The sequence below is a fragment of the Typopeltis vanoorti genome, chromosome 4 (assembly GCF_054136105.1).
Source record: "Typopeltis vanoorti isolate ZY-2024b chromosome 4, IOZ_Tvanoo_1.0, whole genome shotgun sequence".
Classification (NCBI taxonomy): domain Eukaryota; kingdom Metazoa; phylum Arthropoda; class Arachnida; order Uropygi; family Thelyphonidae; genus Typopeltis; species Typopeltis vanoorti.
This window is the reverse complement of record NC_143552.1, coordinates 40,607,584-40,631,770: the sequence shown is the minus strand read 5'-3', so window position 1 is coordinate 40,631,770 and position 24,187 is coordinate 40,607,584. Positions and strand designations below refer to the sequence as shown.

At 35.4% G+C, this 24,187-nt stretch overlaps 1 protein-coding gene across 2 annotated transcripts in view; it reads right to left on the bottom strand.

Moving 5' to 3' along the window:
* Positions 1–24,187, bottom strand: part of HPS1 (Hermansky-Pudlak syndrome 1 protein) — a 481,651-nt gene that overhangs the window by 254,652 nt on the left and 202,812 nt on the right. For both annotated transcript variants that reach the window (XM_090391100.1, XM_090391101.1), the window contains exon 5: positions 11,080–11,237. In XM_090391100.1, the coding sequence (XP_090247226.1) occupies positions 11,080–11,237 (158 nt within the window). The remainder of the gene's footprint in view (positions 1–11,079; positions 11,238–24,187) is intronic.

Below are 24,187 nucleotides of genomic sequence, written 5' to 3'. Positions count from 1 at the left end.
ATTTTCAAAGAAAGTTGCAAAGCCCTTTTACATTGGCCAAATCAGAATTGGAAAGATTCTCTCTCTCTCAAAAGTTTGGAGTTTCTCATTTTATGTAACCATCAAAAATATTTTTAATAATATTTATTAATATATTAATTTCTAGCACACAGCAACAGTTTTTAATTAGTAAACCACCAACTGTTATATGTATCTTGTATTCTATTCTCGTTTCTTTGATTTGCTTGTTTCTATGCACTCATGATGTACTGTTATTTTCAGTATGAAATATCTGTACTTTCATTTCATTAAAGTTAATTGCTGTGTTATTGTGTAATTTGTTGTTTATAGTCATGCCACAGGTACCTTTAATAATTAGACCTACATGTCAAGGTTTGCTTCAACATCTCAATTATCCTGTGAAGTGTATTTGCAATTTGTGACCTTTGAACTTCAGTTTTGTATCCATCATAACTCCAAAATCCCTAGCCTTATCAGTTTCTTGTTAACATAATCCCAACATACTCTTAGAAATTTCATCAAGCCAAAGTGCATACACTTATTAACACTGAATTGACAGCCCTTAACATTTGCCACTATTCCAGGTTATTCAAATCATTCTACAAGTGTTGTATATCAGCAGCATTCTTGATTTCCCTGCCTATATTTGCATCACTGGCAAACATTAAGGATAGTGGAATATTGAAAAACTGGCCCTGGAGAACAACAACTGGTTACCTTAAATTTCATTAGATTTACACCCACCATATACCACTTGCTTATAGCTATCTGTCAGCTACCCACTTATTTAAGTTATCTAACAGTTTTTCATGTAGTATCCTATCAAATGCCTTAGCACAATGGTGCATCCATTCCAATTCAGACATAATGTTATTAGAAAATATGGACATATTGCTAAAACATGACCTCTCTTTAGTAAATGCATGCTGTTCTTTGTAAAGTATAGCTTGTCTGTGAACCCATTTCTGTGTGCAAGTTTTATCAACTTCTCTAAAATCTTCATCACCACTCCAGAGATACTGATAGACTGGTAATTAGAAACATTAGTTTTCGCACCACCTTTGTATGACGGAACTATGCTACTTTCTTTCCATTCCTGTGGGGGTGTTTCTTGAGTTGAGACTAAAGTTATTCAAACATGTCACAGGCCAATTTATTTTAGCTGAACATTCCTTTAGCACACATGCTGATATTCAAGTTATGCAACAATTCTTGAGCCTTGTTCTCATGTACTTCTATCTCTTCAATCAGTGTAGTTGTAGTACTGTGCATGCCATACATATTGGTTGATAGATTTTAGTGAAGTGAGCATTCATTAAGTGTTGTATATCGGTAGCATCCCTACTGCCCTGCTTATCTTTGCATCATCAGCAAACATTTAATAATAGTAGAATATTGTACAATGGTCCATGGACCGATCCCAATTATCTTGCGAAGTGTATTTGCAATTTTTTAAATGTGACCGTTGAACTTCAGTTTCGTATCCACCATAACTCCAACATCCCAAGCTTTGTTTTTCTTTTTGTTCTTTTTTTGGAAGGCACCAGCACTGCCCTTAGTAGCAAGTGCTGTATACATGTTGTTCAGATAAGTCATTATTTTTAGTGGATATTGGTGATATTGTTAAATATAATTGGTGGCATTTTGTTGTTCAGATAAGTCATAAAAGTGCAAGAAACTGAAAGAAAAAGATAGTATTGTATGGGGATTCAGTGATAACAGGTATACTTAATGAGAAAATGATGAAAGCATATTTTCCAGGTGCGAAGATAAAGGATGTTAATAAAGATGTGAGTTTGCAGAAGAAAGAAGCGAATGAGTTAATTATTTTGGTAGGCACAAATGATTTGAAAGGTTAGAAATATGCAATGAGAGAAGATATGAAAGAATTGTTAGAAGAAGCAAAAATGAAGAGTAAGAAAGCAAAGATTGTGGGTCTGCTGCTTGGTATGATAGGACAGAATTGAGAAGAGCCATGATTGCTAATGAGTTAATGAGAAGAGTGTGCAGGAGAAATGGTGTGCAGTTTGTTGATGTATGGAATGATTTGATGGACAAAAAGACTTACATATATGATTAATAAACTAAATTTGAATGGTTTTGGAGAAAGTGTTGTTCAGTGAGAGTTTGGAAATGCAAAGCCAGGGAAAGTAGAGATATTAGAGAGCAAGAAATCAAGCATGTGTTACAGGGACACATTCAGATACTATTCTCTTCAACAATGCAGATAACTGATGTGATGCCTTCAGCCACCTTGGTACTATGGTTGGGCTTAATTCCTAAGCAATCATTAGCAATGGTACCTCTCCCATCCTACCCCCCCCCTCCAATCTTGTCTATCCTTCTCCTGAATACACTGAACTAGCCGCATTCTGTTCATGTAACAATATTCTCCTCTGTCAGTCAGGTCTCACTACATTTATTAATGTTAGAGAACTCATCTTTATTCCCAACATGTGCCTTAAAGTATATGCATAAAAGTTGACTACCAGGTTGAGGTAGTTAGCTCTTATATGTTTAGGTAACTCTTAAAACATGACCATTTCAAATAGGAAGCTGCAGTTGATTCCTCAAGAAAACTATTCCCTCCCCCCACCAAGGACATATATTCCGGTTGTGCTAGATATGCAGTGCACACTCAAGGAATAGCAATATTACCGATATTATATTTTTGCCTTTATTCCTGAGAAGGCTCTTCTAATTGTTTCCTGGCTTCACATGATTCCAAAAATTAAACAAGGCATACTAATCCTTCGTGAAAAGGATGCTTTTCAACGTGTAAACAATGCATCGCATTTGTATTAATAGACTGGGTGTGCGGGTCCCAAATACGGACACCTTTGAGCCCATTGAACAGACATACAGATAGCATGGTGGATCTAATTCTTAGCGTTCCAGTGATTTTATACCACCCAGAAGGCAAGGTAGGGTGTGTGCTGAGATGATAACACCCAGAAATCACTGGCTGTGATCAGTTATTGTGTTAACCAATCCAACTGAACATTGTCATTTGCTGTTTTTGTTTTATGAGTTTGATCTGTTTTGCGTGCATGAAGACTTGTTTGGGATGCGATATAGACAAGTTTTTCATATATGATTTTTTATAAATAATTTATAACTTTTTTGCCAATATTTACAATGGGAAACAGTGTTGACGAGCTACTGAATGCCCTGTTTTCTCCCAGAGTTTCCGCAGATTGTATGATTAGAGTCGAAGGAGGTTGGAACTTATAAGTATTGGGTTGGCAAATAAGTTCATTAGGTTTATGCATTAGTACAAGTTTACGCTGCTTCGCTTGTCGCTATTGCGCAGTTGAAAGGCAACATTTCACATAACCTTTCAGTGAATTTTCGTTCGGCCTACTTCAATTTGTGTGTGTGTGTGTGTGTGTGTGTGTGTGTGTGTGTGTGTGTGTGTGTGTGTGTGTGTGTGTAACATATTTTTAGAAATGGAAGGAAATAACGTACATTACTGGCATATCTTGCTTTTTTATTTCAAAAAAAGGCAAACGAGCTGCAGAGGTCCAAAAAAAATATGCAGCATATATGGGGATGGTGCCTTAACAGAATGCATATGCCAAAAGTGGTTTGTCAAATTCCGTTCTGGAGATTTCAACGTCAGTGATGTACCTTGTGCCGGTCGCCTGCCCGAGGTTGATTAGAGTGTTGTAAAGGATATCGTCGACAAAAATCCATCACAAACAGTGCGAGAGATTGCTGCAGTACTGAACATATCCCATACAAGCGTTGAAAACCATTTGCACAAGCTGGGATTTGTTTCAAAACTCAATGTTTAGGTGCTGCATGAATTGACTGAGGCAAATATGACTGCTCGCATATCTATCTATCTGTGATTCGCTGCAATGTCGCCAAGAAAACAACCCATTTTTGAAACGGATGATTACGGGAGATGAAAAATGGGTTGTGTACAATAACGTGGTATGTAAAAGATCATGGGGGCACAAGAGCGAACCGTCGCAAACAACCTCGAAAGCGGGATTACACTCAGAGAAGATCATGATCTCTGTGTGGTGGGATTATAAAGGTGTTGTCCACCACGAGGTTACTGTCAGGCAGAATGATTGGATCAACTGTCTATTGCTCACAGTTAACGCAACTGGCCCAAGCAATTAGCACAAAACGTGCTGAATTGGCAAATCGGAAAGGAGTTGTCTTTCACCATGACAATGCCAGACCCCACACATCGTTAACAACCCGGAGTAAATTGTCACGTCTTGGCTGGGATGTTTTGCCACATCCTCCATATTCACCGGACCTGCACCTTCCGATTACCACTTGTTCCAATCGTTGCAGAATTCTCTGAACGGGAAAACCTTCACTAATGAGGAGGCTGTCAAAAGACACCTGGATCAGTTTTTTGCTAGTAAACCTCAGGAGCTTTGTGAACACAGCATAATGAAGTTGGTGGACAGATGGCAAGAGATCATTGATAAAGAGGGTCAATATATAACTGACTAGTACGTATTATATATATTAAATAAAATGTTTCATTCCACTCTGAAAAACCAAACGAACTTATTTGCCAATCCTAAGTAAAATGAATTAATTCAGCATTTCTTTGTTTCAGTCTGGAAAAAATAATAATTTCCCAAGTGATTACATTTTCCAATTTCAGTAGGTATTATATATCTGAATTTAAAAATCATAACAAAATTCGAATTATCTGTGTCTGACATATTTGCCAATGATAATCTAATCTCACTAAGAAGCATAAACCCTTTGTACTTTTCACATAAACGGCACATGTGAAGCATAGCTATTATTCATTTGACCTTTCTGCTTTCCATATTTAAAATTATATTAATCGATAAATTAAAGGATTCAAAGTTATCCTATAATTAATTGCATTAGACCAATTAAGATGAGTGCTGATGCGATATGCACCCTTAAAACTTTCATACATCAATAAAATTACAATCGTGCGGACAAATTGACGACTTTTTGTAGCGCAGGTTGCATAAGCCAGGCGACAGCACATCCAGCTTAAATGGACATGTGATGCCACTGCTATCCACCATATTTACACAGTTTACTTTGACAGAACTAGTGCTACCTTTCATAGGATCATTAATAGAACTATCCTTCTCTATATCTCTTTTATCATTCTCTCTTTATGCCACTACTCGCATGTTTGGATTTAATAGTTACAACCAACCAGAGACATTTAGTTTCTCTGATTATCTACTTTCACTGTACAAACAAGAAACCCATTCAATTGTAATCCATTCTGAATGTACAAATATTTTTTGACCAGCAAAGTCATTCCATACATCAACATACTGCAGACCATTTTTTACTGGACAATTTACTCAATGGGTCATTCATGATTGCAACCTCCAACTCAGTGTTCACTCCTATCATACTGTGGCAAGAGACACTTACTTTTAGCAACACTATCATATATTCTCTTGCCTAATATTTATCTCCTTTCAAATCATTTGTTATGACCAATAAATCATATAATTCATTTTTTCTATTTGTGTACATATTGCCTTGGTCATTACAAATCTTCACACTAGGAAAACATGCTTTCACTACTCATTTCTTCAGAATGTCCCTAATCATGGATTTACTGCATAACACAATATTCTTTTAGTTTCATTTCTGCTTTTCCAAACCTTCATTTACTTCTTCATGTATTTCATTTTCATTTTTATTCTTACACGTTTTTAGACTCTGAAACTCCTGTGTAGTATTGTGAAACACTTGTTGAAGCCACAAAATTTCCAAGATAATGCTGCACTTTTTTTTTTATATTTCTTTCTTTCATATTGCACTCTCTCACCTTTTTCACACTACTGTCACCATTTTGCAATTTAACATCTCCATTTTTGATCACTTTCTACTCAACACATGTCACTACCTGCCACACAGCACTGTTTGTACCCTCATTTGAAATTCTGTTTGAATGCGAGCAGAATTTCATATGCGATATTTAAACTGTTGGGACAGTTATAGGAATAAAACTGGAGAGATCTTTCATATGGCAGAACAAGGGGAAGGATAAAGGAATATGTGAACATAAGTGCTGAGTAAGGTGTTAAGTAGTTTTTTTGCATGGAGGGTTGATGGACTATCGAATGCCTAGCCTGATAGAGTAGTAAGAAGACAAGCAGTGAGCCAAGTTAAAGAATGCTATGATAGACTGTATTGTCTAAGATGGGCCTCCACAATGAGTACTGTGACCCCATGAAGATTCTGAATAATAATAAAAACAACCAATTGGAAGAAAAACCAACATAATTGCTCACTTACATAAGTACACAAATCTGAAAGACTCTTCATATAATCAATCTTAGCTAAGAAATTATCTCTGGACTTCAACAAATATGGTTTCTCAGGCTTCCTAAGATTTTGTGTAACTAATCCTAAGATCCTTCTCTCAATTTTCTAATTCAAATAATAATTCATTAAATGCATTTTTAAACATTTTATCAGTACTTTTCTATTTTTAGCTTTTTATAGTTAAACTTCAGTTACAGTTTGTGACTTTACAAAGCCTTCAAAGTCCTTCTCATTGGTCAGGACCTGTAGTAAGATTCTACAATTAACCATTATTTGCTCATTCTGTATTTTTTCTCTTACTACAGGTAGGACTGGTGAACAGAGCTAAGAACAATTGAATCCCCCCCCCCTGTACTTCACTGGTTGTTGATGCCTTATTTAAATTATATAATATAGGGTTTTCCATAGCTAATGTATATACATATCTCTACAATGATACATAATATTAGTTTAAGTAAATTTTGAATACATATAGAAATATATAAGCATATATTACTAAGTGACAATTCATAATCCCCCAAAATTTAGATTAAGCAGTTTATAATAATAATAATAATAAATCATTTCCAATTATAACCTAAAATCAACACACACACACAAAGAAACAAAAAAAAAAAAAAAAAGTAATATACAGGTACACCACCGATTTTCTGGCAACGGATGGTCCAGCACCTTCTTTAGTCCGGACCAAATTACGAGACCGAAATTTCTGCAACCAACTGAAACTGATTATGTCGGCTGCCACAGGTGGCATTTGGGTGTGCCCAAACTCACTTAATTATTTACATCTGCACAATGGTGATCTCTTGATCTTGAGTGATTCTTAGTCTTAGTGTGAAAAAAAAAGGACATTAAAATGTAAACAAAAAATTAAGTCAGCAAAAAAATAAAATAAAATAAATGAAAGTAAGCAAAATATATTACTTTTCTCGCATTTAACCCTAGCTAAGGCTTCCAAGCAATTGGTCAATTCACAATGGTGATAGTGTCAGGTATAAGAGCCCACATTTTATAAATGATATCGACTTGCATTGTATCATTTATACAAATTAATTTATTTCATTTAATAACTTAATTCACATTTAATCCTTAATTAGTCGCACCTTTTTTTTTGTTACATAATTAGTCACGTGGGATCTATTTGACCCCAAAATTAAAGTTATATTTCTTTAATTTCTCATGAAATGTTTTTATTTATTATAAGGTTGAATATGGTGAGTAAAATGAAATAAACAAATCATTAATATTGCTTTATTTTTATATTACTTATTAACATTTTTATTCAGTTAATTTTTCATACATTTATTGCATCTTACTGAAGAATGCTCATTGCAATGAAAGCTCAGACATTTTCACACTCTGACCTTATTTTATGGTCCTTTGATCTTTGATATATACCAAAGTGGCCCTGGGAATATCCAGAAGTGCTTGGTTCTGGTTGTGGAGCTTCTGGAAAAATACTCAAGGTAGTTGCATGGGGTCAGAAATCACTCCTTACTCCACAACTGATTGTGCCAATGGCTGGCAAGCAACTGATTCGGCATGGGCAGGGGCAGCAAGAAATTCAGTTACTCAAAATCACAACAAAAATCCATCATTTGTTTTGTCAGAAATCGAAATTGAATGACAGCTGGGTCAAATAAATCCCATGAGACTAATTAAAGTTTAAGTTTCTAGCCATCTATGTTGTTTTAGAGACATGGGAGAGCTTTAATTTATGGATCAGAGGTGTATACTCATGAATTATTATTATTATGTGACCTCCATACATAAAAATATAACGGAAAAACTCACGTAGAAAAATTATTTAATGGTATAATTTTCGCCCGTGTGTCACAGGCATCTTCAGTACAATTAGGCACAAAAATTAAACATTAACTGACAATTCCAAAAAGCGCCACCTAAGTAGCTGGTGTAAGATAACTAAAAAGGTCAATAACTTTCCTAAAAAAAAAAAAAAAAAAAAAAAAAAAAAAAAAAATTAATACAATAAAAAGTTAGGAAAGATTAGCTGATTTGTAAAGTACTATCTCCCATAAAGGGGACAGACGTAAGCCGTCGGATCTGTTTAAGTTAGGAGAATGAAGTAGAGTTTCACATGCTTCTTTATAAAGGCGTTCCATGAGAAACTGACTTTTGTGAAGAACTCTTGTCTTTTTCCAATGAACTCTGTGTCTAGTGAAGATGGCATGTTCTGCAAGTCCAGACTTTTCAGGTTTAAAGTATTCAATATAAGATTGGTGTTCTTCTAGCCGAATGGAGGCAGATCTTCCCGTTTGTCCGAAATAACATAATCCACAAGAGCACGGAATCTGGTAGACACCTGGATGATTGAGATGTGGAAGCTTGTCCTTTGGAGAAGCGAGAAAGGTGGAGATTTTTCTAAAAGGTCGAAAGGCAACAAAAATATTCAGTGGTTTTAAAATTTTTGCTATACGTTCACTGATGCCTTGTATATAAGGGATGGTAATGCGCGTTATTTCCTCTGTGTTTGAAGAGGGAGACATATTAAATCTACTCAAAGTTCTTTTAATGAAGCAATTCTTATAGCCATTAGATAGAAAGGAAGAAGTTATATATCGTATTTCTTTCTGTAAAAGATCGTCTGTAGAACAAAAGGAGTGGGCCCGATGAACCAGTGTTTTAATAGTTCCTGCCTTTTGACTGGGATGGTGATGAGATTCCGCATGGATATAATGGCCTGTATGAGTCTTCTTTCTATAAACTGAGAAATGTAGGTTACCATCTGGTTGGCGAAGAATTAGAAGATCTAAAAAGGCTAACTGCTTATTTGATTCTACTTCTAGGGTAAACTTGATCCTAGGATGAAATGCGTTTAACTTATTGAGAAATTGTTGAAGTTCATCAGAAGAGCCATTCCATACAGCAAAAATGTCATCGACATATCTGAACCAATGAGTAGGTCTGGGAGAAATATTGTCAAAGATACGTTGTTCAAAATGTTCCATAAAGAAATTGGAGATAGCAGGAGAGAGAGGATTACCCATTGCTGTTCCTTCAATTTGTTGATATAACTTATTTTTAAAAGAAAAATAACCAGAATTTATTACAAAATCAAATAAGTTTACAATGTCTGAAGGAAATTCCTGTTGTAGTAATTCAATACTTTCCGAAAGAGGCACATTTGTAAATAAAGAAACAACATCTAAACTGATCATGATATCAGAAACGTCCAAATGAAGATCTGAAATTTTATTTTTAAAATCCAAAGTATTTTTTATATAAGTATCAGTTCTTCTAGTTGAAGAGGAGAGTAAATTAGATAAAAATTTTGAGATTTTGTAAGTTGGGCAACCTATACAATCTACGACTGAAGGAACAGCAATGGGTAATCCTCTCTCTCCTGCTATCTCCAATTTCTTTATGGAACATTTTGAACAACGTATCTTTGACAATATTTCTCCCAGACCTACTCATTGGTTCAGATATGTCGATGACATTTTTGCTGTATGGAATGGCTCTTCTGATGAACTTCAACAATTTCTCAATAAGTTAAACGCATTTCATCCTAGGATCAAGTTTACCCTAGAAGTAGAATCAAATAAGCAGTTAGCCTTTTTAGATCTTCTAATTCTTCGCCAACCAGATGGTAACCTACATTTCTCAGTTTATAGAAAGAAGACTCATACAGGCCATTATATCCATGCGGAATCTCATCACCATCCCAGTCAAAAGGCAGGAACTATTAAAACACTGGTTCATCGGGCCCACTCCTTTTGTTCTACAGACGATCTTTTACAGAAAGAAATACGATATATAACTTCTTCCTTTCTATCTAATGGCTATAAGAATTGCTTCATTAAAAGAACTTTGAGTAGATTTAATATGTCTCCCTCTTCAAACACAGAGGAAATAACGCGCATTACCATCCCTTATATACAAGGCATCAGTGAACGTATAGCAAAAATTTTAAAACCACTGAATATTTTTGTTGCCTTTCGACCTTTTAGAAAAATCTCCACCTTTCTCGCTTCTCCAAAGGACAAGCTTCCACATCTCAATCATCCAGGTGTCTACCAGATTCCGTGCTCTTGTGGATTATGTTATTTCGGACAAACGGGAAGATCTGCCTCCATTCGGCTAGAAGAACACCAATCTTATATTGAATACTTTAAACCTGAAAAGTCTGGACTTGCAGAACATGCCATCTTCACTAGACACAGAGTTCATTGGAAAAAGACAAGAGTTCTTCACAAAAGTCAGTTTCTCATGGAACGCCTTTATAAAGAAGCATGTGAAACTCTACTTCATTCTCCTAACTTAAACAGATCCGACGGCTTACGTCTGTCCCCTTTATGGGAGATAGTACTTTACAAATCAGCTAATCTTTCCTAACTTTTTATTGTATTAATTTTTTTTTTTTTTTTTTTTTTTTAGGAAAGTTATTGACCTTTTTAGTTATCTTACACCAGCTACTTAGGTGGCGCTTTTTGGAATTGTCAGTTAATGTTTAATTTTTGTGCCTAATTGTACTGAAGATGCCTGTGACACACGGGCGAAAATTATACCATTAAATAATTTTTCTACGTGAGTTTTTCCGTTATATTTTTATGTATAGTTATGTCTACTCACGGTTTACCTCTTTTAAAACTTATGTGACCTCCATTGGTCAGGCAAAACAGTTAATCTGGCAAGGCTCTGGAACCAATAGTGCCAGAAAATAGGTGGCGTACCTGTATTTGTATGTATGATATATATGATTATTTTTTTACTATGCAACTAACCTTCAAACACATTAAAAAAATGTATTACCAAGAATATAAAGCCAATAGTTTTGTTTCAACAAGAAGAAAAGCATGACAAAAAGACTCCTGACTTCGATAACTTGACCTGACTTTTTCCAGTACTGTTTGGAGAAGATTTACACTGGTGATACTTAAACTTTGATTTACCAAAAGTCTCTCAACAGCCTGAAAAAGAGAAATTTATTTTCAACTGTGGAGAAATAAGTACTTATATGCATTTTGGATACCTTGTAGTAATGCAAACAGAAAAGTTTATTTAAAAATTAGTGCAGATCATTATCTAAGAAAGATATTAAGACTAATTCTGGAAGTGAAATTTTCTAAGTGCATAATATCATTCGTGAAGCCATCCACTCGTGTGTGTGTGTGTACTGCAGTCGACATAAAAAGGAACTCATAGAAATTCATAAAATTAAAAGAACTAGTTCAAATCCCCCTCCCCCACCTCCAAAGCACAAAAATTTAATCTTTCACTCTCTCCCATATGATACAATACCTAGCAATGCTTATACCTTCTTCTTACAATCTTTTGGCATTTTAGCAATGTCCTTCTCTTTATAAATCCAAATAAAAATTCAAGATTAATGTACAGCACAATTCAATCATGCACTTAGAAGAGGAAAAAAACATTTTTTTTTTTCAAAATGAATATATTGCATTTCTTAGTGCATGATAATATCAAAGTTTTGTGGATAACCAAAACAATAACTCATCCTATTAATACGAAGAGTGATCCTACAGGTCTTGACCTAGAAGGCTGATAACTATATGGAATTTTTCAGTTACAAAGACTACAGAGCTGAGAGATAAGAAACTGAAAGGGAAGGATAACTGTCAGATTTCAGGGAAAGACAACATATACTAGAATATTAATTAAAAACTTTAATCAAAATTTCCTATATTTCGGTAATGTTACATTACCACCACAATATGTGCATGTAGGCACTAACAGTAAGCAAATATGGCCAAAGAAAACAACTTAAAGTTGATCCTAGAGTAGGGTTCCCATAATGATTTACTAAAATCTGGGACATTCTGAAATTTCTACTTAAAAAATCCAAGACATTTTGTAAAAAAATGGGACGTTAAAAATTAAGAAAACCAAAAATAAAACTATTATATATGTTACACTTTAAATTAAATACTGCTATAAACATACATTAACATTAAATCCACTTTAAAAAAAGATTATTAATCACAACCATATTTAATTAGAAAAATATTTATCAGATTTATGGACCTGTTCAAGAATTTTTTTTCCTTTTGATATTTGATCATAGAACTCAGCACAAGAGAAATTCTTAAAATATGTCTTTACAATGATTAAAGCTTTAACTGTCTCAATTTTATTTTAAGTCTGTTTTTTTCATCTGTCCAGAGTGCATTTATTAATGAAAAAACACGTTCAACAGCTGCATTAGTTCCTGGCAGTGCTAAACAAAAACTAACTAAGCATTTAATACTCCCAGAATTTATACCCTGCTTTGAAAAATTTAAATGAGCAAACATTTCACACCATTTATCACTGACACTTTGATCCTTCTGTTCACTCCACACTTCAAACTTGCTTAAACAATATTTTTTCACACATACAAACTCATCAAATAAGTCCTCTTCATTCATAGTAAAACTTGGTGACACTGTCTGCATGAGTATCTTTCTTGTATGTTCTTCCAAGTCACATGATCTTTTCTCTTCAAATTAATTCAATCCACAGAGTGAAGAGGTGTGAGAAATGGTGTACATCACTCCTGAATATATTCAATACAGGTGCAATAGAAATCTACAGCATAGCTTTCAAACTTTTCAACTGTTATGTGTCCTTCTTTTTCTGATTCTTGCAATTGTTTTCTCACAGTAGTTCTAAGAAACTTTTTTGCCTTCCTACAATTTAACCTTTCCACCAGTTTGTTTCATCCTTCACTTCAATTACTGTTATATCTTGCTTTTCAATACATTTAATGGTATCATAAAAGATTTTTAACTGGCAGGCAAGGAAATGCAGGAGTGTAATTTAAAGTGGATTTTCAAAGAAATTTTTGAGAATGATAGGACATTTGTCAATAGAAAGAAAATATGACTTCAATGAAGGGAACATGTCAATAACCCTCTGGATTGCAGGCAAAAGAGGGAGCCATCTTGTCTTGCTTCTACCCAAAACCGTTTTATAATCTGTGAATTCACAAAATGATTTAAGTTCCTCAACTCGTACACAATATATGTGGAAATGTTGGAACAAATCTTGTTAATTATTAACTGAAGATCGATAGGTAAGCAATCTGAAGCAGTCTGCACAGTATTATTATTATTACAGGCAACTCCAAGGAGTCGACAGCCTCATCAATGGAGGCCCTAACATCATATCAAGAACAGCTATTCATCTTTCACACAGCATCTATCATACTTCGCCTTAAACTCATTCACGGTCATAGCACTCACAATAGACTCTGGCAGCTTATTCCACTCATTTACCACTCTCCAAGTAAAGAAACTAGCTCTAACACCCCTGTTAACCACATTATGTATCACATGTGCAGGGCAACCAATTCCAATTAAATTGTTCACAGTGTTCCTTGCATTTTGAAGTACAGATTATCCTTTCCCTTTCTCTTCTTTCCACCAAAGTTTGTATTTGTAATATCTGCTAATATAGCAATAACCTTTTTCAGGAGATCTAACTTCTGTAACACTTCCAACACACAAGAAAATAAAAGTTCTGAAGTTAAACCACCTAAATTAACTAACCGAACACATTCACCTTCACACCTTTTTCTGGTTGATAGTATCTAATGACCAGAGGCACTAATTTCATGTTAAAGTGGTGGTTTGATGAATCGATTAGTACTGATATAAAACAAACTTCTTTTAGCTCTTCCTCAATCTGCTTTGTCGCTAATGGTGTAATAACATTGGTTATTATTACCTTGCACTTGGTTTGAGAACACATGAATTTATCGTTGAAAATTTTTTTCACAATGGTTGTTATGCAGTTGTTATATTTACATCATCAAATTCCTGACATATACCCTCAAGGAGTGTACAGGATATGATAGTACTAAATGAAAAATTTACATCATTACTAACTTCCTATCTACAATTTTCCTCCAAATCAGTCTGTTACTTGTCAAGACTCCAATATTATCATTATCAGATCTTATATTTCTATTGTCTAAAGCACATTGTACCGTATCAATCAACCTATATCTTGGTCTTTCTCTGGGTCGTTTTCTGGACAACCTGGTAGAGAACACTTGTTTTGCTAATCTTTCCTCACCCATTCTGTTTAAGTGACCATACCACTGGAGATTAGCTCTGCTAACGCATTCCTGGATGCCGACAATGTCAAGTTCTTTCCTAATATCCTCGTTTTTAATATGATATTGTCATTGATGCCATCTGTTCATGCCTCTAATCTTTCACAGGATTCTCATATCTGCGGTCTCTAGTCTTTCGTCAAGTGTTTTACTTCTGACCCAGCTCTCGGATCCATAAGTTAAAACTGGTTTCAACACTGTCTTGTATACAGCTAATTTAGTGTTCCGACTAATTTCTCTCTTATTCCATATGAATTTATTACATTGACTTCCTACCTTACCAGCTTTGTTGATTCTGTTGTCTATTTTCATATTTAATTTACCATCTTCAGTAAAAATCGTGCCTAAGTAGCTGAAATGTTTTACTTGTTCCACAGGTTCCCCATTCACTACACAGTTGACATTTTCAACAATTCTACCTATTTTCATTGTCTTTGTCTTTTTAATGCTGACCTTCATACCATATCTATTACAACAGTTATTCAATTTAGTGAGAGAATCTTACAGACTTGTAGCGGATTTATTTAGAAGTATAACATCATCCGCATAAAGTAAAGAGCTGAGATTAACATCTCCAATTCTGATATCATGTTCAATACCATTTTCCTTCATAATGTGATCCATATAGATAATGAATAACAGAGGGGATAATGTACATCCTTGTCTCACACCAGATTTAACATTAAACCATGTTCCTGTACTTCCTTCAATTCTAACTGCTGACTTACAACTCAAATACAAACTAAGTATTGCTTGATATAATGCCCCATTGACACCATATAACTGTAGCGTATTGAATAGCTTCTCTCTTGGCACCTTGTCATATGCCTTTTCCAGATACACAAAACTTAAATATAGATCTTTGTTATATTCCCATGATTTCTCAACTATCTGTCATAAAATGAAGATCTGATCCTGACAGCCTCTATTTAGCCTGAATCCAGCTTGTTCTTCACCAAGCTTTTCTTCCACGATTCCTCTCAACCGTTTCTCAAGTATACTTGCATAGATCTTGCCAGGAACACTCAGTAGGGAAATACCTCTGTAATTCTCGCATTCAGTTTTATTTCCCTTTTTATATATGGGTACAATTAGAGCTCTACTCCAATCATCGGGAATTCGTCCCTCTGTCCAAGCTTTCTGAACTATGCAATGCAGCCAATGTAAGACTTTTATACCACCATACTTCAGCATTTCTGGTCGAATATCATCTACTCCTGCTGCCTTTCCACATTTCAAGCCTTTGATGGCTTTTTCTACTTTAAGTATGGATATGTATTGCTGACTGTATGCCTGTTGAGTGTTTTTTACCACTGTGCTATCACTGCTTGTTTCATTTAGCAATTTTTTGAAGTAATTACTCCATACGTCAAGGATATCTTTTTCTCCTGTTTTCATGTCACCTTTATCATCTCTAACTCCTTTTACAGTACTCTTTCCTCCATTTCTAAGCTTCTTCAACAACCTCCAGAATATCTTACCACCTTCTTGATATTTATTTTCTATGTTCTTGCCAAAGTTCTCCCATGACTTTTGTTTAGCTAGTTTTACACAGTGTTTCGCTTTCTTACATTTGTCTCTGTATTCTCTAAGAGCAGAAGCTGACTTATTTGCCAGGAACTTTTGATATACTTTCTTCTTTTCCTTCACTGCCTCCCTCTTTAACTTCCTGTGTCCAACATGGAGTTCTGATTTTTTCCTTGTAGACAACCTCACCACATGCCTCTCTGGCTGAATCAATCAGGGTTTCCTTCAAGGCTTGCCACTGAATCTCCAAGGTTTGGTTCCTGTTCTCAAACTCTTTCATTTTTTTTTCCAATAATCTTTGTGTATTTTAGTCTACAATTCACATCTGAGAGCTGCTCAACTTTTATTCGCTTTAAAACTTTCTTACATGTTATTCTTTTCAATAATAAATCCAATTTAATATTGAAAAGTTATATTTACGTGTATTTATATTTCATTCACTTTCCTTACTTTCAATATCTACCTTCAATTCTTTATTTTAATTCTGTATCTATTTTCAATATCTTGTCCTTGTGTTAATCGATTTACTTAATTTCTGCCTTAAACTGATTACCCTGATAATCCTATCTTAACAAAAGCTATGGTGCTAAACTACGAAGGCTATCTATATACTTGGCCGACTACTTAGAGTAACCACGTGTATTGAACTCTTGGACAAAGGGCCTATCTCCTTGTTGGAGCCAAATCCTTTGTAATTACTGTCTGGAGTTGTTTCCCTATCAGATATTGGCAAATTTATTTGTTCTGCTGCACCAGCCAGTATCCTTAGGTTAGGAGGAATTCTTAACCAGGGAACTTCTCTCAGAAATTATACAGAGGTGATTATCCCTGCACTTATCCTTCAGCACCTAATTATCTAACTAATTATACTCAATAATGTTTGCAATCGTGGCCTATAAATATTCAATTATTCTCCGCATTAGGTTCCGAATTTATGAACGATGAGTTGAATTTAGCCACAGGCTAATTTCAGGTCAAAACATAAAGAACATTTATTAAGATCACTAAATTGTACATAGTTACATTCATTCTCACTATTAGATTAAAGTGATACCCAGGTGAGGAGTTATCATTGATATTTAGAACTTTATTGGAAATTTAACATAGGCTTCTTTCAAGATTCCACTCATTTGACTGTACACAATACATATATCAAAACTCTAATCTTCTCATTTATCCTATCAAGCTATGTTAAAAGCGACAAATCATAATTATCACACTCTACCTAATTCACAATCTGAGACAAAGATACCTATAGAGCTAGACCTTTGCAGTTAATGCTAATCACCTAAAGTTCCTTACTAGAATGTTTATTCACACTTAATACTTAACTGCAATTCACACTTATTTTACAGCATGCTTCTCTTCTAACATAAGGGAGAAGAAAACATTACTTTACCATGATAGTCCACTTTCTGCATACAGTATTAGGTTCTCCTACCTTGAAAACTTAGTTTGGAACATCTTAGAATTACCTTACGCACGTGGTCATACATGGTGTACGTTTCGTCTACCCCTCCCCTTTCAGCATGGCTGGTGATCTGTTCACATTGGTCTGGTTCTGTTTCTGGTGATCCTATTCCACATCGTGGTCATGAATACGGGAACTACAGCTGCCGATATAGAACATCTATGAGCTATCCTGGATCCATCACGAGGAGAGATAGATCCGCTCGTCCGAGAAGAGCAGGTCAAAAACCAAACAGTCACGACTCGAGCAAGGGCAAAAGTGGCAAGATCACAAAGCCTTCTGCAAGGGGTGGCTAACCCTTTTTATTTCGCACCTTTAGCACCCTTTTTTCTCTTACGAATCTTCTCCCAACACTCACCTTCTTTTCTCGCTAGTCCATCTGGCTCACTGTGTTTCCTTAGGTCAGCGTCTTGTGCGAATTCGAGCATGAGCCGCTTTCTGATAATTTACACTGCCACAAGTGTAATGCTCGCCCAAGCACCTTGAACTTTAGATTACATATGTTTCACATAGAACATATTATGGTCATTACAATTAACTAAAACATAATTCTTCACACAGAATAATTGCCATTTTTGATTCACGCTTTGTATCATTATATGAATTATTCATTCTATATAGTCCTTACACAATCAGTTACTATCCTAAAGCTCAAGTATCTCTTAATTGTTTTCCAAGTCTTGTTGAATCCCGAAGAAACCAAATTAAAAAATAAAATTTTCCATTCATGATTCAACACAGTCCATGGAGTTAAAGCTGTGGTTATGCTGTGTGATACGCGAAGGTTGCTTCCTGTGCTGCCAGTGATAACTCTTTTTCCCTTTCAATCTTGGTTTTCACAATTAAAAAATTACTTATACTGCAGTTGGAAGCCTTACTTCGAGCAGCAGCTTTATGTTTTTTCGCTTTCACGTGGTTGACTACGTCTGATTGACCACCATGCGAAATGCAAAATTTACAGTTACATAAAGTACATGCCACATTTTCATCTACACCTTTAATGAAAGGAAATTTTCTTCTAATATTATCATTAACACTGCACTTTCATTATAGGGGTAGAAAATGATAAAAATTATAACACGCAAAGTATTGATCAAGTAAGATACTGTTATAACAGAAGCATGGGAAAAAAGAACACCGCCATTAGTTATTATTCGTTAGTTATATTATTTATAATACTAATCATTATTATTATAAACAATAAATAAATAAAATTTATTATTATCAACATTGTAATAGAAATTGGTACTAAAAACAAAATAAAATCTGTTTATTCACTTTTTCCTGAAGGACACTTAAAAAAGCAGGCCTTTTGGAATTAATTCGGGACATTTTTATAAAAAAATGGGACTATCCTGGAAAAAACGGGACGAATGGGAACCCTATCCTCGAGTCCTAAAGGTGACCCCCCCCCCTGTGGGCTAAATCGGGTTGACTTGGCTGTTAGGCTGATGTTCTTAAAATGCAAGCTTCCCATATTTGGGGCAGTTTCATGCTTCCAAATTTGTTGAGGTTTGGGGAGTTTTTTTGGAACCGAGGCTGATTCCAGGAATAATCTCTCATATTTATACTTGCAGTGGTGTAGTAAAGTGGCTTTCTTCCAGCGTATTTTGTGGTGGGTGTCCAAAGCATGGGCAGCAAGTCCTGAGTGGCAGTATTGGTGGAACAGGAGATGGTACTTATGTTTGGATATCTTGATATTAGCTTGCGGACATGTATAATGCTATGCATTAAGGGAAGGGCCACTACTAAGACCGGTTTTGACCTTTAATGAATGTCCAAGTACAGGTCAAACTCCAAAAACTAAGCATTGTTCCCCTCAGTAACAGGCTCAACCTGCCACTGAGAACTCTGAGAACCGGTTGGATCTACACCGTGGCAGGTGTAAAGCCAACCGATTCTGCTTCTAATCTTTGATTATATCAAAGATTAGAAGCAAAATATCTAATGCAAGGAAGATATATGGGTCTCACGCTAGAAAGTTTAATAAGGAAAGATTGAAGGAATTAGGAGTTAAGCCAAATATGGTGCGAGAATCAGCAAAAACCTGTCGGGTCTAACCATTGGTGAGAGTGTTAATGAGGCTTGGGGATGTCATAGTGACAATAGCAGACATAGTATTAGGAAAAGTCAGTAGAGTTAAGTATAAAAATTGGTATAATGCAGAATGTGAATGTGTGACTGTATTAAAAAATGAGACATACAAACAAATGCAGCAAAAGAACCACACTCGTAAAGCTGTGAAGGAATATCGTTTAGCTAGAAAATAAAAAAAAGAATGCATAAAAATAGAAAGAAAAAATACTATGAGGATGAACTTAAGGAATTGGAACATCTCAGAAGTATGAATGAAAGTAAATCTTTCTATCAAAAGTTAAATAGTAGTCAGAAAGATTTCAAGCCTAGAACAATGTAGGGATAAGGAGGGTATAATTTTGAGTGGCAATGAAATGATACAAGGAAGATGGACAGGGCATTTCGATGAATTATTGAATCCAAATATATCTTAGAGGTGCTTAAGGGTCAAAGCTGTATAACTGAGAGGAGACCTCCACATAGCCTTTAAAGGAATGCGGAGAACCAACCAGGGCTTCTGACCTAATGTGCAATCCTCACCTTCTCGTGGTGCACCCTGTTGGGTAGTGTTTAGCTGATCAAATTGTATTCTTATTGGCTTAAACCAATACAGAAAATGATGGTACAACATGACAAAATTTCATGCTGGCTAGATCGTCGCCCGGTTAAACAAGCCCCCCCATTGTTTTTGCCAGGGAACCAGGGCAAACAGAGAAAAGTCAGCTACTGGAACAATCCCTAAAACACACCCTAACTCAATATCACCAGAGTTGAAGATCGGTACTATCACCTAAGAAGCCTGAATGGAAAAGAAATGGAGTTAGCTGAGGAATTAGATAAGTACCAGATTGATATAACAGAGGTGACTGAAACAAAAAAGACAAAAACTGGTGAGACCTTTCTGAGCAATAAATACAAAATGTTATATTCAGGCAATGATAATCAAGGAAAAGAAGGAGTAGCCATAGTATTCAACACTAAATACGAGGCTAATCTACTTGAATGGCAAGCAGTCTCAAGTAGAGTGATATGGGCAAATATCAGAATGGGGAACTGGACAATGAGACTTATTTGTGCCTATGGTCCCACAGAAGGCTCTACTAAGGTGGAAGTGGAAGAATTTTTTGAAACTTTAGAGAAAGCTGCTGTCAGAATGAAAAAGGAAAAGTTGGTCATTGTTGGGGATCTAAATAGCAGAGTAGGAAGTGATTGTGAGACATACAAAAATATTTTGGGAAAATTTGGAGAAAAGAGCAAAGCTAATAATAATGTCAAATACCTGTTGGATTTCTGCTCAGGACATGGACTGGTTATTACTAAAACCATGTACCAACATAAAATAGTGCACAAATTCACATGGAGAGAAGAGGCAAGGAATAAGAAAGGTCTCATTGACTATGATACTGTCGATAGTGATGTTTTCTCCCTGGTGCAGGACACCAGAGTGTACAGAGGATTTGAAATTGGAAGTGATCACTATTTAGTCTTGAGCAAGATAAAATTGAATTTCATATTGAAAAGAATAACATGTAAGAAAGTTTTAACGCAAATAAAAGTTGAGCAGCTCTCAGATGTGAGCTGTAGACTAAATTTTACAAAGATTATTGAAGAAAAAATGAAAGAATTTGAGAACAGGAATCAAACTTCGGAGATTCAGTGGCAAGATTTGAAGAAAAACCCTGACTGATTCAGCCAGAGAGGCATGTGGTGCGGCTGTCTGCAAGGATAGAAAAATCAGAACTCCATGGTGGATACAAGAAGTAAAAGAGGCAGTGAAGGAAAAGAAGAAAGCATAACAAAAGTTCCTGGCATATAAATCAGATTGTGCTCTTAGAGAATACAGAGACAAATGTAAGAAAGCTAAACAGTGTGTAAAACTAGCTAAACAAAATCATGGGATGACTTTGGCAAGAACATAGAAAATAAATATTAAGAAGGTGGCAAAATATTCTGGACGTTATTGAAGAAGCTCAGAAATGGAGGAAAAAGTGCTGTAAAAGGAATTAGAAATGATAAAGGTGACATGAAAAAAGGAGAAAAAGATATCCTTGAAGTATGGAGTAATTACTTTGAAAAATTGCTAAATGAAACAAGCAGTGATAGCACAATGGTAAAAAAAAACACTCAACAGGCATACAGTCTGGAATACATATCCATACTTAAAGTAGAAAAAGCCATCAAAGGCTTGAAATGTGGAAAGGCAGCAGGAGTAGATGATATTCGACCAGAAATGCTTAAGTATGGTGGTATAAAAGTCTTACAGTGGCCGCACTGCATATTTCAGAAGGCATGACAGAGGGACGAATTCCCGATGATTGGAGTAGAGCTCTCATAGTACTCGCATATCAAAAGAGAAATAAAACTGAATGCGAGAATTACAGAGGTATTTCCCTACTGAGTGTTCCTGGTAAGATTTATGCTAGTATACTTGAGAAACTGTTGAGAAGAATTGTGGAAGAAAAGCTTGGCGAAGAACAAGCTGGATTCAGGTCAAATAGAGGCTGTCAGGATCAGTTCTTCACTTTATGCAAATAGTTGAGAAATCATGGGAATATAACAAAGATGGGATGCAGAATTTATACTTGGTGAGAATATATTGTTGGAGGTAGAGGAAATAAGCGATCTGGGGGTGATAGTGGATAAGGATCTAAAATTTAGGGGAAACATTGCCAAAATTGTGAAGACAACACAAAGGCTTCTGGGAATGATGCAGAGGACACTGATGTGTAGAAGTAGAGAGATTCTTGTTCTGTTGTATAAGGCTTTGATTAGGCCACACATGGACTATTGTGCACAGATTTGATCACTGGCTTTTCAGAAGGATGAAAAGATGGAAACGTGCAAAGGAGACTGACTAAGGTATTTTCTGACCTCAGGAATGTCGAGTATGAGGAAAGATTGAGAAGATGTAATTTGCTGTAAAGTGGGAAGATATGATAGAGACCTACAAGTTGGTAAGAGGTTGTTATAGGATCAATGCTGGAGAAGTTTTACAGAGAATAGTGGGAGATCAGGGGAGAACCAGAGGTCATCACTGGAAACTGTATAAAGAGGGTGTGAGTAGGGGAGTGAGAGGCAGGTTTTTTTGTGCAGAGTTATGAATGATTGGAATGCCTTGCCTGAGAATGTGGTGTCTGCAAAGAGTTTGAATATATTTAAAACACGGTATGATGAACTGTGTGTGTGTGTGTGATAAAAGGACCTCTCAGATGAGTCTTTGACTCCATGACGTCTTGGGGTGGTAATAATAATAATAATCTGTATTTAAGTTTTGTTGATTTGGAAAAGGCATATGACAAGGTGCCAAGAGAGAAGCTATTCAGTACGCTACAGTTATATGGTGTCAATGGGAAATTATATCAAGCAATACTTAGTCTTTATTTGAGTTGTAAGTCAGCAGTTAGGATTGAAGGAAGTACATGGTTTAATGTTAAATCTGGTGTGATACATGATGTACATTATCCCCTCCTTTATTCATTATCTATATGGATAATATTATGAAGGAAAGTGGTATTAAACCTGATATCAAAATTGAAGATGTTAATGTCAGCTCTTTGCTTTATGCGGACGATGTTATACTTCTAAATAAATCCGCTACAAGTCTGCAAGATTCCCTGACTAAATTGAATAACTGTTGTAATAGATATGGTATGAAGGTCAGCAATAAAAAGATAAAGACAATGAAAATAGGCAGAGTAATTATTTGGACAACAGATCAAGTGTTAACTAATAAATATTTATTAAACCTACTAGTTTCACCAAATTTTAGATGTTGGCATCTTCAGGGTACAAGCACTTAGGTTAAAAAAAATTACACAAATATGAATAACTGTAAAATTTAACAATTATAGTTGCAAACTGAAATTGCATTGAACGTGAGTGATACACGTATTGCGTGTACATGATTAACTAGTTGTTGCTAAGGAACATCCTGTAGGTTGCATTGAAATTCATTTCTTATGTGTTAAGAGATCTAATTAAGGTTTTCCATATCTCTGGGAGTATTAAACCTTGGTTCCTGTTAAGGTTATCAACAGAGCGAGCGACTGTAGCTGCTTCTTTAAACATTCGGGAGTGGTAGTCTTCTTCTATGTAAGGGGAACAGTTTTTATCCCACTCAATGACATGGTTAGTTATAGAAAAATGATATGACAGGCCTGATATGTCTTGTCTGTTGTTTTTGACGTAACCAATGTGCTCCTTCTAATTTCGAGACTTCTTGATGTCTGCCCGATGTAACTTGAACCACATGAGCACGGAATATTGTAAACTCCAGAAAGGATGGTTATCTAATCATATAGAAAGGATGGTTATCTAATGTTTTTTAACCTAAGTACTTGTACCCTGAAGATGCCAACAGCTAAAGTTTGGTGAAACTAGTAGGTTTAATAAATATTTATTAGTTAACACATGATCTATTGTTCAAATAATTACTCTAGTTAGATGATCAAGAAAAACATTCATCATGAAAATAGGCAGAATCGTTGAAAATGTCAACTGCGTTGTGAACGGAGAACTTGTGGAACCAGTAAAACATTTCAGCCACTTGGGCACAATTTTTAGTGAAGATGGTAAATTAAAATGGAAATAGACAACAGAATCAACAAAGCTGGTATGGTAGGAAGTCAAATGAATAAATTCATATAGAATAAGAGAGAAATTAGTCGGAACACTAAATTAGCTGTATACAAGACGGTGTTCAAGCCAGTTTTAACTTATGGATCCGA